The sequence below is a fragment of the Nuphar pumila genome, chromosome 3, assembly GCF_984573655.1.
Source record: "Nuphar pumila chromosome 3, dmNupPumi1.hap1.1, whole genome shotgun sequence".
NCBI lineage: Eukaryota > Viridiplantae > Streptophyta > Magnoliopsida > Nymphaeales > Nymphaeaceae > Nuphar > Nuphar pumila.
Genome location: NC_143251.1, coordinates 30,128,538 through 30,144,041, shown reverse-complemented (window position 1 = coordinate 30,144,041; position 15,504 = coordinate 30,128,538). Strand labels below are relative to the sequence as shown.

The 15,504-nt window shown below is 39.3% G+C and overlaps 1 protein-coding gene across 1 annotated transcript; it reads right to left on the bottom strand.

Moving 5' to 3' along the window:
- Window positions 1–6,030: 6,030 nt before the first annotated feature.
- On the bottom strand, window positions 6,031–10,515 carry LOC149842463 (leucine-rich repeat receptor-like serine/threonine-protein kinase At2g14510). Its single transcript, XM_089999190.1, has 9 exons — window positions 10,202–10,515; window positions 9,313–9,853; window positions 8,136–8,602; window positions 7,793–7,928; window positions 7,617–7,688; window positions 7,295–7,363; window positions 7,139–7,210; window positions 6,491–6,559; window positions 6,031–6,387 (listed from the first exon to the last, which is right to left on the bottom strand). Exons 1-9 carry the CDS (start codon window positions 10,284–10,286, stop codon window positions 6,354–6,356), a joined length of 1,545 nt encoding a protein of 514 aa, XP_089855316.1. The 5' UTR covers window positions 10,287–10,515; the 3' UTR covers window positions 6,031–6,353.
- Between the last annotated feature and the right edge of the window lie 4,989 nt (window positions 10,516–15,504).

The following is a 15,504-nucleotide window of genomic DNA, read 5'->3' as shown; positions in this document are numbered from 1 at the left end:
GCTCAAGATAGAGGTGATCTTTTGAGAGGCCAATCCTAGGCAAGCCACCTCACATCAATTCTTATTGGGCCAACAAGAGGTGCCACCCAAGTAAGCCCTCCTCTTTAGCTCTAGTGGCTCCTCGTTGGCCAATAAAGAGGAGAATAAGACAAGCTCTTTTAAGACTTGTATCTTATTAGCCTCAAAAGAGGTGGCCTCCCATGAGGGCCAATGAGAGACAAGGGAGGTCTTGTCTTCCTTTTAAAAGGAACTCCAAAAATATGAATAGGGACTTTTGCTTTTACTTTGAAAATTCTAGAATCTGTGAGAAAAAATAGAGGAAGAAACTCCTTAGAATGGCTGGTCCATGAGTGACATTAGAGCTGCTCAAGAGTGGTTGAGTGAAGCTTGGAAAGTTCAAGTTTGTTGCTACTTTGTGTTGTTCGTTTTTTCGTGTGTTGGCATTATTCTTGGAGGAGGCACTCACTTTTGTGAGAACCTTGTAGTTGTTGTTGTTCGTGCATTGTGAAGGACTGAACCATAGAGTTTCATCCCTTAGAGGAGTTGCGAAATCATTGGTTTGACAACTTATGACTTGTAGTTAGGTTGGTTCCCCAAAACACACAAAATCGATTTTGTGTGATTGTCTCTTTGAGTAAATTGAAAATTTTCTATTATAACATTTTTGTAATCTTGTGCATGTTTGCTAAATTATGGAGGGTTCATGTATATGAAGAATCAACTTGAAACATGTTGGAAAAGAGTTAAAGTCAACTCTTGGAAAGAAATTTCAAAACACCTCTCTTTTGAGAAATTGTTATTTACAAAAAAAACTCCAAATAATGCAAAATATATATCATAGTTGTAACTTAGTTAAAGCATTGATTTGAGGTTCTGATACAGAGCTTAGGATGTGGTCCTAGGTCTGTACAGTCCCCTTTGTGGCTGGAAAACATTGGTTTGGGTTTCACACTAGTTTCCCAAGCTTCGAAAAAAATCATTTTCAACTAAATTGAAAAATCGTTGGATTCTTAGGTTGAGACTGTTTCCAATCAAAAGAAATATATAACATAGTTGTAACTTAGTTAAAGCATGGATTTGAGGATTTAATACAAAGCCTAGGGCACGGTCCCAGATCTGTACAAGTCCCCTTTATGGTTGGAAAACATTGGCTTGGGTTTTGCACTAGTTTCCCAAGCTTCAAAAAAAAATCATTTTCCACTTGATTAAAAAATTATTGGATTCTTAGGTTGAGATCATTTTCAATCAATATGTACTGTTTGATATCATAGTTGGGTGTGTTTTAGAGGTGACTTTAGTCCACTTACACATCACATCAGACCTAATTCGTTTCAGATTAGACCCGAATCTGAACTAGCTTGCTAGGTCTTTGCAGTTTTGTTTATTTGAGCAAATATACACTCCAAAACGTGTTTGTATGTTTTGATTCCAGTATAACCACATAATATATCATTTTCATGTAGTCATATCCTAGACTTGAAAATACACTTATTTGGATCTGATTTGGTCTTATATCATATATGAATCATCAGAAAGTGTTTTTACTTGATATTTGTCTAAAATAGTGCTTGCCATTTTTTCCTAAATTGCATGAATTGAATAGTTAAAATATGTGTTGTGAATATTCTGTTTAGGAGTTGTTTTATGATTGAATTAAGTGTTGAGAATTGCACTTTGAACTCATTAGAATCTGGTATGAATTTTCCCTTAGAGCTGAATATTGTATGTGTTAAAACTTGCCAATTGCTATTGCCGACTTTTAGTCATTGCATGATTTTTATAACTAGTTTGTTAGCTACAAATGTTCTGTCATATGAACCAATATTTGAGGTTTAATGAATGCATGAATCTGGTCTGAACTGAACCTAAATCTGATTCATAATCATGTTAGAAATTGCGTCTTGATAGAGATTATAACTTAGATTTTTTTTTGAAATTTTATTGCTAATTTGTATGCATGTTTCTAACCGGAGTTGGGATATTGGTGGAAGGGCTTGAGAATTGTAGAAAATACATTGAAGTGTGTGTGCTTGTAGATCGAATTATAAACACTTTAAAAAGGATAAAATTGGGAATATAATTGCTTGTTTATTGGTTGTAATTTTTTGTCTAAAACCGCATATCTCCAACCAAACTTAATATGTCCTAATCAATTAGGACAATCCCTAGGTCTGTCTTGAATCCCATATCGTGTATAAACACCTCACTTAGGGTCTTAGTTGTATCATTTTCTGCTGCATTAGGTGGTCGTTCAAGAAGACTCATTTCATAGGTAGAACTAGTAGATATACTCGCTAACGGGCTATTACCCACTTGTGCTTGCACTCAAGCAGGTCTCTAGCATATTTTTTTTCGAGCCTTGCCTCAAACTCCATCATCTCGTGCACAACCACATCAGTTATAATGATATGCAACATGATGTTATGATGTGTTATAAGACATAAAAAACATACATGCACATGTGGATGCTCATGAATGAGCTTGTGGTTTAAAAGAACCAATGTGATGCTATGAGTACACGAATATGTTACGTGGCATGTAATAATAATGTGCTATAAAGTATGAAAAGCATGCATGCATGCAAGATCTCTCATGAAAGAGTAAGGGATTACAAAGAACCCCATGAGGTGCTAAAAGTATACTAAGTTATAAAAAAATATACATGTACACATAACATAATAAATGCCTGATTGGTTAAAGGCATTGGGGCATATGAATGCTCGAGCAAGAGCATCTGAATGAGTTATTCATATAAATTAAAAAATAAATTGTGTAACTATCATGAATGGGTAATATAATGCTTATATCATGAAAGGCAACGTGGATAGCTATCTTGGAGAGGTACTTGAGCTATTGAGTAATGTTGTATTGAATGATAAAAAATACATATGTTAAAATGCATTGGACTCTTGTAATAAATAAGACCCAACATCCCATTCAAACTGGGCTTACCTTGCAGAGGGTAGGTGGTACAAAACTTTGTTGAACTGTTATATATTTTTTTATGAAAGCTAGGCATCTCACTTGGTCTTCAGTCCTTGAAGTTACGGCGCGAACTACTATTATGTTCTAGGTGATAGGTTCATGTTTCCTATAGAAGTGTTAAGTCCTATTTGTTACCACCATTAGAAGGTTTTTCTCTCAATCATGGATTGCCTTAGTTCAGTCGATTCAGTAAGTCACTCAGAGAAACTAAAGTACATAGCATAATAAATACTTGGGTGGTCTCCTCTGATTCGATGACATAACTTGTGTGTGCCCGCAAGAGTACTAAAAAGAGAAACAAATGCCTTATATTTAAGAACATTTATTTTGTGAAACTTGTATTGAAAACATGTCCTCATAATGCAAATATTCAATTATAAATATGTGCATGTTTTAAAATATACTACATAGATTTAATTGTTATAGTTGTTCATTGGAATGCATTATGATATGATATTGCATTGAATATATTCTGAAATATGTATATTTTATGTATGCTTTGTTTTGTACAACATATGCATTGTTATTGTGTTTCTATTGAGACTTGATGAGTTTGACCTGTATACAAGTAATGAGTAATGAGATGGAGCAATGGCAGAAAGGTGGTGCCAAGAGCTAACTATCTAGATCCCAGATTTGTGTTTAAAATAGTTTATGATTTATTAAGACTTATTATTTTTATTAATCATATTTTTAAAAAATCACGTAATTCATGAATGATATTGTCTTATTGTTATTTTGGATTTCAAATTTGGACCTGGACCCAAGTCCAATATGATATTTGGATCTAGTCTCATGCTAAGTTTAAATATTTATAACCCGTCCAAAATTTTAACCAAAACTAAAATGAATCTTTTCATTGTATTTTTATATTTTTGTATTTTTTTCTTTATAAGGGGTTTTTGCCCTTTGTTGTTTCTTTATCGAACTTAGTTCTAGTGAATTAATATACACTAGCGCTTGCGCACAAGTGGAGCTCCTAGTGCTTAGTTCAGGTAAAACATTGTTATTGATAAGTCCGTGCATTAGAAAAAAGTTTGCTCTATGTCCAAGTCATCAATATACCATAATGATATAATCTAATGGTTTGTCCCATCATGACGAGAAATTGCTCGTAGCCAAGCGCGTGATTCATAGTCTAGGTCACTTGTCAATCAACTAAGGTTAGAGATGATTCCATTCCGTCTATGATAAGATAGTGTTTCAACTATTTTGGACTGGCTGTGTTTACTTCTCCCACATAAAGAAGTGGAAAAAAGATCGTGTGCACATGTATGCATGTGTATGCGCACACTAGTTCGAGAGAGAGCACTAGATGGTGTTGGGTGATCACAACAGTAGCACTAGTGCCATTTGCCAGTGTCGATGATGGCATGCCCACGTCCATGGCTCAAAGCAACCATCATTACTTATATCTCTACCAATCATTCTTTCTTTGTTGTCATTCCTTCTCTTGATCCATCATCATGGATATAGCCTTCCCTTTTTCTTATGAAAGTTATGGAGCTCCGTGATTTTCTCCTCATTATTGATGGTCTTGAGTTGGGACCATATAGACCCAGTTTGCATGAGTCCATAAAAGCCCATTAAAGATCCAAACGGATAGCATGTACCCATCAAGGTCCAAACAACCACTCACAACCAGCTGTCTGCCCCCACCCACTGGTTGATGATGCCACAAGTGCTTGGACATGTTGAGGCTAGCAGTTAACATGACTTGAAAATGTTCACATGAGGCTGTGCATCCATAGCGTGCCCTTTTATTTGCTGGCCAACTGAACTTGATTATAAATAATAAAATAAAATAACAGGACCTCAGCATAGCAAAGACATAACCAATGTTCAGGATCGGAATAAGATCTGTATCGTTTGGCAAACGATTCAGGTGTATCGGGGCCTATACCGATACTCAAGTATATCGTTTTGAGTCAGCCAAAAATTATTTAAAAAATATTATGTGTCAATCAGAATGTTACATGTGTTAAAATAATATTAAAAATTAATTTAAGCTAATTTATATTTATTAAAAAATAGCCGATTCAGGTCAGTATCATATCGATTTTTTGGCGATACAATTATACATATCATATCGATTTTCTGGAGATACAATACGTATTCGGCCGATACTCACAGATATAGACAAGATTGGATATAACCAATTTTGGTAGTGGGAGCAAATTTTGTGAATCGGTTCGGGTCCAACTACTTGTTGCAATGGATGGCCATGACGCCATATGACCAATCATTCGTTAAGGGCCTCATCATTTGATCCAATTTCAGGCAAATGGGTCGACCTTTAACTATAGGCACGAAAATTGATGATATTATGAATTTGTCGTGATTTATATCGTGATGAATTGCCAGAATATGAGAACTGAAAAAAAATGCAATGTATCACCTATCATTCTATATAGGACATGTTTATCTCAATTTTGAGTCTTATGTTTTATTTCATATATTTATTATATTTATTTATTTTAAACTAACAAAGATTTTTCCATTTTTCAGAAAAGAAGATTTTTAAATCTCTCGAGATCTTTCATGTCTAGAAAATCTTCAAAACGATTAGACTTGGGTCTGGACGCAATACCATACCCGAAAATCTGATCTAAGTCTGGATAAACCTGGGTAGGAACCAAACCCCACCCGACGACACCCCAAATATACCGGACCTACTAGACCCCTCTATTTTTGCTATCACCGCAATCAATGCATTTAATGAGCATCTAATTTTAGCTACATTAGCAACCGACCTACTTGAGGCTCATCATTTTGGATTCTGAGCCCAAATTAAGTCCAGATCCAATTACAAATTAACTTCGCACAATTTTGTAATGATGATAACATATTTTGTAAACAAAACAAAAAAAAGCTTAAAAACAAGAGTTTTAGATATAGAAATTACAAATGGATCATATCTAACCCAGATTCCAACACAAATTTGACCAAGTCAGGTTGGAAGACTACCTCATATCTTACTTTAAGATTCACACCTGAAAAAAAGATATTAGTTCCAAATAAGCGGTTTAATAAACCAATTGAGACAGTTTTTTGTTTTACCGTTTTTGTCATTCCGGATAATTCTGAACTGCTGCATTGAATAAATATCGCTAAAATACATTGACAAGCACCAGAAACAACTACTGGTGTTTGAGCCATAATGTATATAGATAATTACAATATGTTGAACTAAGGTTCTTTAGAGAAATATACATGGTATTGAATCATTAATTATAAAACCCTTTTATTTAAATTGAACAAGGAAAGGTTGCCCTCATAATGTTGTGTTTATGAATCCTACATGTAATCCCATTTTTCTTGATGATCAACCATCTTTCCCTTGTGATGCAGATCACACTTGGTATACATCATATTCCTTCAAAATGATTCCCAGGAATTAACCTGAAATGCAGTAGTGTTTAGAAGCATTCAGAGCAGGACAAAGAAAAGGAACGAAAAAGTAAGGAGTTCCCAGAATGGAAAAAAAAAACAATATGTGACTTACTGCAAGTTCAGCCTTCTTCTCAACAAACTATTGGGAACTCGGCCACTTAAATTGTTGTTTTGTAGGAACCTGTGTAAAATGATCACTTGTGAAATGTAGCACACAAGTTGGAAGAGAACATTTAATTTGTTGGAACTTCATCTTTAAAGCACCAGTTCATAAAGTAACAATTGAATTTCATTCACATCAAAAGGTAGGGGACCAATGGCAGCTCTCTGTTTGTAGGTACAAGAAACCTTGCAGCACCGAATAGACAAGTCTAATTACAAAGTCGGACCTGTCTGGTTCAAGGTTAGGATCAGGACTAGATGATTATAAGGAGTCATGAATATTGTGATTCAGACTAGCAGAAAAGGAGAGGAGAATGCACTATAAGCATAAAAATTTAGTTTGTTAGCTAAGTGAAACAACAGACAGTGGTTATGAAGTAAGAGCCATGGTACGAGTTCACATTTTGGGAGCTAGAAGGTTGTGGTGACTGCTGGAGTCTGTCTGGGGATTATGAACTTTAGCATGGGTCTTGGAGGTTCAGATCAACCGTATATCAACATAAGGATAGTCCTAATGTTTACAGGCTACAATTCTAAGCCTGAAATAAAGCTTGATAACATTATTTTTCTTCTTAAAATCACGTGTTTATTGACTTACAGTTCATGTAGGCTGTCCAGATCTCCCATCGAGCTAGGAATCTGACCGCTGAACTGGTTGTTCTCCACATGTCTGATCACACAGTTGACAGTATAAATTATTAATTGCTTGTTCATGAAACAGGAAGAAGCAGCAGCTACTGCAACACAAACTTACAAAGAGACAAGCGCTTTCAAGGATTTTAGATCCGGGATAGGTCCTGACAGCTTGTTACCTCCAAGCCAGCTGCAGTCATTTCACAAATGAGCATTAGGTGGTCAAGTACATGCAAATTTTAAGGAATTGTTTGAAAACTTGGTCCATGTTCCGAAGCCAGGCAACTTAACCTGACTTGACTCCAAGTCAAGAGAATCCATGGACTGGGAGTTGCCCCCAAGTTGAGGATTCAAATGACTTGGCAAGTGGAATATTGGTTGTCCATAATCAAGGAACTCTATTTGAATTGCTAGATCTGGCGCTATTGGATAGATGAGCTCACATGTTAGTTAGTGCAGTTAGATTGGCGACAGCGGGGTGTAGAACTCCAGAAAGCCCAAAGTTGGTCAAATTCCTAAAACAAATGGAACAATTAATACATTCTTGGTTCTTATGAAGAACAGTAAAGATAACGTGACTTGAACTTGAAATGCAGCTTGCTTCACAATGAGAACTCACAGAGAAACCACACGGACAATATTTCCCTCAGAACAAGAGACTCCCGTCCAAGAATTCCCTTTGGGTAGGCAGGGATCTCCACTCCAGTCAGATGGTGGATTAGTTAGACCTCTTGCTAAATCTCTTATGGCAGTGACTTTATCATTCCAAAAGAAAGAAGCACAACAATAAAAAAAATGGATTGCACATCAATTCTCTAGAAGTACATGAAAAAATGAACATAATAACTGCAGTAATCTGATCCCTACTTAGCACTTTTTGCTTAAGAATGCTAAAATGTAACTGAAACATCGAAGCATAAATGCCATCTTATACTTGTTTTAAAAGGATTGGGGCAACGTACCATCTCTAGTGACAGTTCTTCCACCCAATTCCCTTATCTGGAAAACTTCTCCAGCATTGATAAGTGGTCCAACTTTTGACCCAGGAGCAGGAGTCAGTGTGATCTGAGTTAGGCCAGACAATGGCCAATGGTTTGCATAAACAACCACCCCAGAAGTGGAAACATTAAGATTTGAATAGAAATCCTTTCCATTGACACTGATACTGAAAGTCCTCCAATGGTTTGGTGCAGGTGTCCTGTTGTCCTGGAAATACAAAGCAATGTAATAGTTGGAAGATGGCAAGGCTGTTGTTGGCCATTGAAGTCGTAGGTCTTCATTCGCTTGCTCTGTTTCTAGTGCGGCCTCGAAGACTCGTGCAGGTGGCTTATTCCAGAAGTCCATCACTGAGACATTGGATTTGGAGGTGACAGATGGATGGTTGTCTGTGAATGGCTGCCAGTACCGGTTGAATGGATCATCTGGAAAGCTAATTTCATTCCAATTTATCGGTACAGTGAGTCACTAGGTAGAACATGGTAACAATGACAAATTTTATTGATGGTAAATGATTTGAAAAATGATGAAAATGCGTTTTGACAGACTTCTAAATGGTATTAGTGCTAGCACAAAGTTTTGCAGAAACTCAAGGGTGATTTAGTAAGTCGCTGTTGCTGATGAGCTTGACCCCAGCAGGAACTTAAGTCCAGATCAAGCTGCCTTCACCAAGGAGACTGTACTGATTTTGCCCTTTGAGTTCAAATTTAGTTCTTAACAGTGAAAGAGCTCAGACCATTTGGCTTGTGATTTCCAATGCCTCTGTGTTTAAGAACTATGCTTTTAATCAATTTGGGAAGATAGGAATTGTGAAAAAGGTGAACATTAATGAAAAAGCTAGTATTTGTAGCTTGGCTGTTATTAAACTTCTGCTACTTCAAAGGATCTTCCGGGGAAGAAGTAAAAAGTGCATGCCATCCATTTTATGTAGTCCATAATGATATAAGTTGAAATGAAACGTGATGTTAACAAAAACCTACAATGAGTGATTATAATTTTCGATGAGCAGAGCAACCACAAAGCATCCCTTCTATTTCATTAGCAAGAGATTTTATGATATCAACAGGTCCTCACAAGTTCAAATTAAAAAATCTCTAGTGATTTGGAATGATGGAGAAGATCAAATGATGAGAAGGAAATTACCTGATCACATCTCCACTGCGACCAAAATTATGGCGGGCAACGGTGGCTAGCGCATGCTTTGAGAAATCCGTGGAGTTATACATGGAACTCTCCAAATTCTCCAACTCCAGAGCAGAAATGAAAGGACTAGAGACCGTCTGCGGATTTCTTGCTAGGCACACGCTCAGAGTCTTTCCGGTGGCACCGACGATTATCTCGTAGAAAGTCGAAAGTCCTCGCGAATAATCTATCGTCGTGTTCACGATACTCCATCTTGTGCCTTCAATGATTTGATAAAAAACCGGTGGTTTTCCATTACCGTCGAAATTGCCATAGAAATACGTAGTTCTCACCAGATATCTCGCCCCTCTAACAACAGGAAGCGTGTAACAATATTTTCTTGCAGAAGTCTCGGGGAAGAACCTCACAGAGCTCAGAGTAGGCAGCAAGTTTGGCGTCTGGAGTGAGGTCTTGTTCCCCACACTTATGAAACCGTCATCTGGCACCCATTTCAAATCTCCCACTATTGTTTCCTGTGATGCCCCGCAATCTATGAGCAAACCTGCATCATGACAATGGTGGGCATAATAATGATCAGAATATTGGATATGGTCCATCTCAACATGTTATGATGGATTATATATGATGGTGGGGCGATCAAAAGGATCGATGACCATTTTTTCTTTTACTTGCCCACTGCACAATCCAGAGACACTATCTTGATCATGTGCAAGATGAAGAATTCGTTTATATCAATGCAAGTGTAACATGATGATCCTCTTTTGTTGCATTTGTCATGTGTACTATATCTTGCGTGAAGACTAATGATTCTCTCATGTCATCTGGATCTTTGATTGCAGAGAACTGAGAGAAACAGAATTAACCACGATGTTGGTGGTAGAATGCTTACCTCTGGGACCTGGAATAGCATCACAGAGTGAAAGAAGTATGTTGATGGGCCATAAGAAAAGAAAGAGGAGGAAAAGGGACCTCATGGCGAACCAACCAATCAATCAAGGCAGCATGAACACCCGAGAGAGAGAGAAGAAGATCGAGGTCAGCAAGACGAAGAGATGATGGGGTTGGGGTTTTCTACTTTTCCCTATGAACAGAGAGCTCTCTCGTCTCACGTTGCCCGCCTGTCAATACGCGTTAAATGTCCACAAAGAGGCGGTCACAACACAACTCGGGGTTTTGCCGTGTTGTTAAAAAAAAAAAATACAACAAAATCGATGACGAGGTCCATCCACCGGCAGCGAGGACAAGAAACTGTGCTACATCGTTTCCTTCTTTAAAATATTTGTTCTCAAATTTGAGCATGTAAACAGTTGGGCCTCGTAACCAAACGCTTTCAGAATCTTATCTATCGGACCCTAAATCGGTTTTCAAAACGATTCAGAAAATTGACCGATATTATACTTAAAAATGTGATATTTTCAAGACAGATATTTTGTGAAAAATATCATATTTTTTAATCAAATTAACACAATGAAAACACCTTTTTGCAGCTTTTTGTTTTTTTAAATTTTTATATATTATAAATACGAATAGTTCACTGAGATTTTCTCAAGCAAAGCTGGATCATCAAAATATTTTCCCTAAAACAAGATTTTCGACTGCGACTTGGTCCATAGGCTTATATGAGAAATGATGAATAGGTCACATTAATTAATTATTTTCCGAGAAAAATAGCCGACCAGCAGGGAACTAAGTCTCATTAACTTGGGACAAACATGATGCAACCCTTATTGTATATTATATGTTCATATGCATCTTAAGTATAAAACAAAGTGTAGGTCGGTCTTTATTTGACTATGTCCCCAAGAAAACAAGCGTTGAAAATTTTAGTGTAGATGAAAACGGGTCAGATTCAGTTTAGATGTAGCCTTAATCCGATTTGGATTCGAACTTGTTGTCAGGTGAAAACTACAATATCAAATTCAGATCCGACTAGCTAAGTGGACACATCTTTTATATATTAGGATCTGAATTATCCATCATATTTGGATTCAGATTCAGATTTGGGTGCAAAACTGCACAACGAATCTAGATCTGATTATTAATCGAATCTCATATATATATATATATATATTACAGAGTCCAACTAATCAACCGGATAAAATTTTGGTCAGATATCCAACAAAAAACTGATAGGACAAAAAATCTACCCTTGGCTTCAAGTGTTACCCAGAAACTTGACTTTTGGGTTTTATTATGGATCCAGGTGATGCACCTGGGGATTCAACATGGATTTCTGTCCACTAAAGTGCAAAAACGTGCAAATTCATGGCGAGAGAAGATCAGGTGAAGAGCCTTGGACAGATTACTAAAAATTGTCCAAATCACTTGGGTGTTATTCATCATGAAAATGAAGGGCACCCAAAACCCATCTAGTTAAAAGGATGCTAGAGAGCTGATTAATAACACTCTTTCAAATAAACAATCTTACGGATCAAACTCCTCAAATAAACAATTTAGTTGATTTTTTTTTTTAAATCATTAGAGGATCGCTCGGACTTGGAAGTTAATGGAGGACGTCTGCGGCTCCTGCAAGAAGAAGGGGCCTTCTCCAAGGTCATCTTGGAGCACTCTTCGGAGAGACTGCCCTGTATTGCAGGGCTCCGTTTGCATTGAACACCTCCTCTTTTATCCGGGAGGGCAACTTCGCAGGCCTAGAGGGCTCCCCAAACTTGGTCTATCCGTCAATTGCGGGTTCGTCAACTATGAGTGGTCAACTCTCATCCTTTTTGGGTCTGTCTGTGGACGATGCAGCTCGGTGGCTTAAGCTTGCGCTTTCCCAAGCCCAGCTACTCAGCGTCGATTCTGTTATGCGTGAGTCCTTTGCTGCGATCGCAGATCATTTACCGACCTTGGTCGCGGATGATGGGCGTATCTCGTACATCAACACCCCATCTCCTTCGGTCGAGGGGTTATCTCATCCTGGGTGGGGTGGTCTCCCAATTAGGAGATGTCGTCGACCTTCGCTATCTCCTTCCGACGAGTCTGGGGTCTCTCCTAGGCGGTCTGTGAGGATCCGCACTCCTCGGGTATTTCCGGACTTTCAGTTATGAAGATCTTGTGTTGGAATATTCGGGGACTGAATTGTTCCACCAAACGTCTTTTCCTGGCGAGTTGGATCCGTCAAGAAAAGCCCGATCTAATTGCACTTTGTGAAACGAAGATGACAGATATCTCGAGCTCCGTCATCTCCGAAATCTGGCGTGGTGCAGATTTCTTCTTCAAGCCTGCGACTCAATATGCGGAAGGCATCCTCATCCTCGGGAAGCATTCTCTAGCCTTTCAACGGGTGGATGAAGGTACGTTTTTCATATCCATCACTCTTCCCTTACCTCCTAAGACTATTCCAGCAGTGGTCACTATGGTGTATGGTCCCCACCGTCAAAGCCGTCGGGAGGAGTTTTGGTTGGACTTAAATAGGGTAATTGCTTCATTCGGGGACCAGCATATTATCATGGGAGATTTCAACTGCCTTATGTCTCATATCGATTCTAGCATTCTGGTTAATTACTCGGCTTCAATGAGGGGCTTCCAAAACTTTATTCAGATGAACCGATTGTACCACGTTCCCCATGTTGGTGAAGCTTTCTCGTGGTCCAATCGACGATCTACACTGTGCTTCCGTCTGCTAGACAGGGTGCTCGTTTCGTCAAAGCTGCTGAGTTCTATTAATGACATCTCTTTTTGCCTTCTTTCACCATCTGTCTCAGACCATAGTCAGATTGTTATCCGATGGGGTCAAGGCTTCACCGGCGATAGATCCTTTAGATTTGAGCAATGGCGGCTTAAGGAGGCGGGCTTCAAGTCGTTAGTCTATCAATCTTGGAATAGACCTTGCTTTGCAGTCTGGGCGACTACAAGATGCATGGTTAAGCTTTGTCGACTATCCCGCGATATCAAATCTTGGCTTATCTTCAATAGAATAAGCAAATTCCAAAATCTGGGGGATTGGGAGCGAGAGCTGGCTTTTATCAATCAGTCTCTCTTGGATACGTCCTATATGAATGCATCAGATATTGAATGTCTTAATGCTAGATCGACCGAGCTGACTCTTCTAGTGCAATCGTGGCGTCTAAAGGATGAGATTCGTTGGAAGCAGCGGTCAAGGGTGACTTGGCTTAAAGTGGGTGACGGGAATACAAGGTTCTTTCATTCTTTAGCGTCTCACATGCATCGAAGACATGCGATTCACACTCTGTATATCAATGGTGTCTCCTTTTCGGGCGATCAGGTAATCAATGTTGTCTCCAACTATTTTTCTAACCTGTATTCCTGCAACCAAGCTGTAGGTGGCAATATGGGTTCAACTTTATTTTTGTCCATGGATCGAGCGCTATCCAACTCGATTCAGGGGTTGTTCACCGAAGAAGAAATCGTCTCGGCGGTGCGGGAGTCATCTGGGTGGAAAGCTCTAGGATTTGATGGGTATCCTGTGGATTTCTTTCGCATATTTTGGCAATGCGTTAAGAGTGACATTCTTAGTGTCTTCGCCGAGTTTCATCTAAATGGCCGATTGTCGGTTCATTCTCACCTAACAATTGTGTCGCTTATTCCTAAGGAGGAAGCCGCATCGGATATCTCGCGGTTTAGACCTATATCAGTGTTAGGGAGTTTATATCGCATTATCGTCAAGGTCTTAGCTAATAGGATGCGGTCAATTGCTTCTAGGATTTTTTCGGAGGCACAGTTCGCCTTCATTCCTAACAGAAGACTTCAACATTCCTTCATTTTGGCCACATAAGTGTTGTACTCTCTCAAGATCAGCGGGGGGGGCCTTTTTCACTCTGAAGCTTGACTTTCATAAAGCCTACGACTCGATTCATTGGCCGTTCCTCTTCAACATGTTGGCAAACTTGGGCTTCGGTAGGTGTTTCTCTAGCTGGGTGCATGAGTTGGTAACCAATGCCCAATCACAGTTTCAGATCAATGAGGTCAAGGGAAATCAGTTCAAACTTGGTCGTGGTCTTCGACAAGGATATCCTCTATCTTCGTTACTTTTTAACGTCATCTCTGAAGGCCAGGTGGTTTTGGTTAAGAGGGCAGTGGAGGGTGATCTAATTGAATCTCTCGGTATTCAAGAGTGTCGTAGTCAGATCCTGACCTACGCTGATGACATAATTATCTTCGGAAGGGCCTCCATCCAACAAATGTTAAGATTCAAGCTTGTCCTTCTTTTTTTCCAATCGATGTCAAGTCTATCCTTGAACTACAAGAAGTGTTGTCTATCCATGGTCAACGCCCCTCCATCAATGTTGGACATGGGCCAGCGGATATTCGGATGCTCGGTTTAGGATAACTCTTTTTCTTATCTGGGTCTGCCGCTTCAAATCAGTCGTGTATCAACGGCAGCCTGGAGCACCACTATCCTAAGGGTTCAGAAAAAAATATCGGGCTGACAAGCGTCCTACCTTTCTATCGCGGGTAGACAAACTCTCATCAAGCACGTTATTTCTGCTATGCCAGAATTTTTTATGTCTATGTTTCTGATGCCTATGGGGGTTAGTAAGAAGATAACTCAGATAGTGACACACTTCCTATGGTCTGGGCGAGGTCCAAAAAACAAGCGCCACCTAATAGGGTGGGACACTCTTCGACTACCCCCAAATAGGGGGGGTTTGGGAATCAAGGATCCCCGGCTGAGGAGTATGATTCTTGTCGTGAAGCAGAGCTGGCTTGCACACCAACCTGAGTCTCCGTGTGCAAGCGTGCTTCTAGCTAAATACGGTGGTGTGGAATCATTGGTGGGGGCCACAAGCGTGCGTCAGCGAACTATGTCAAAGCTTCAGCGATCATGGATCCAAGCATGGTCTGCAGTTCTGTCTCATAATGGCAATGTTGACTCGCAGTCTCAGTTCTTTGGTCGTAACCTTGCTCTGAACGGATCTTTCCGCTCAAAAGAAGGCTACCTCGCTCTCCTTCCGTCGGGGGTGGAACGGTTCCCGACGAACCTGATCTGGGGCAAGGGTCCCACTCCGAGATCATGTTTTCTGGCTTGGCTAATCTTACACGATCGGGTGCAGACTGACAACTTCCTCAAATCCATCGGATTTTATTTGCCGAGTAAATGCGTGTTGTGTGAGGCGGCTGAAGAATCTGCCTTTCACCTTTTTTGGGAGTGCTTTGTTTTTCAAAACATCTTTAAGGTGACTTGGAATAAGCCTGGGGTCAGCGTGCGCCAGGAATCGTTCGCCAACG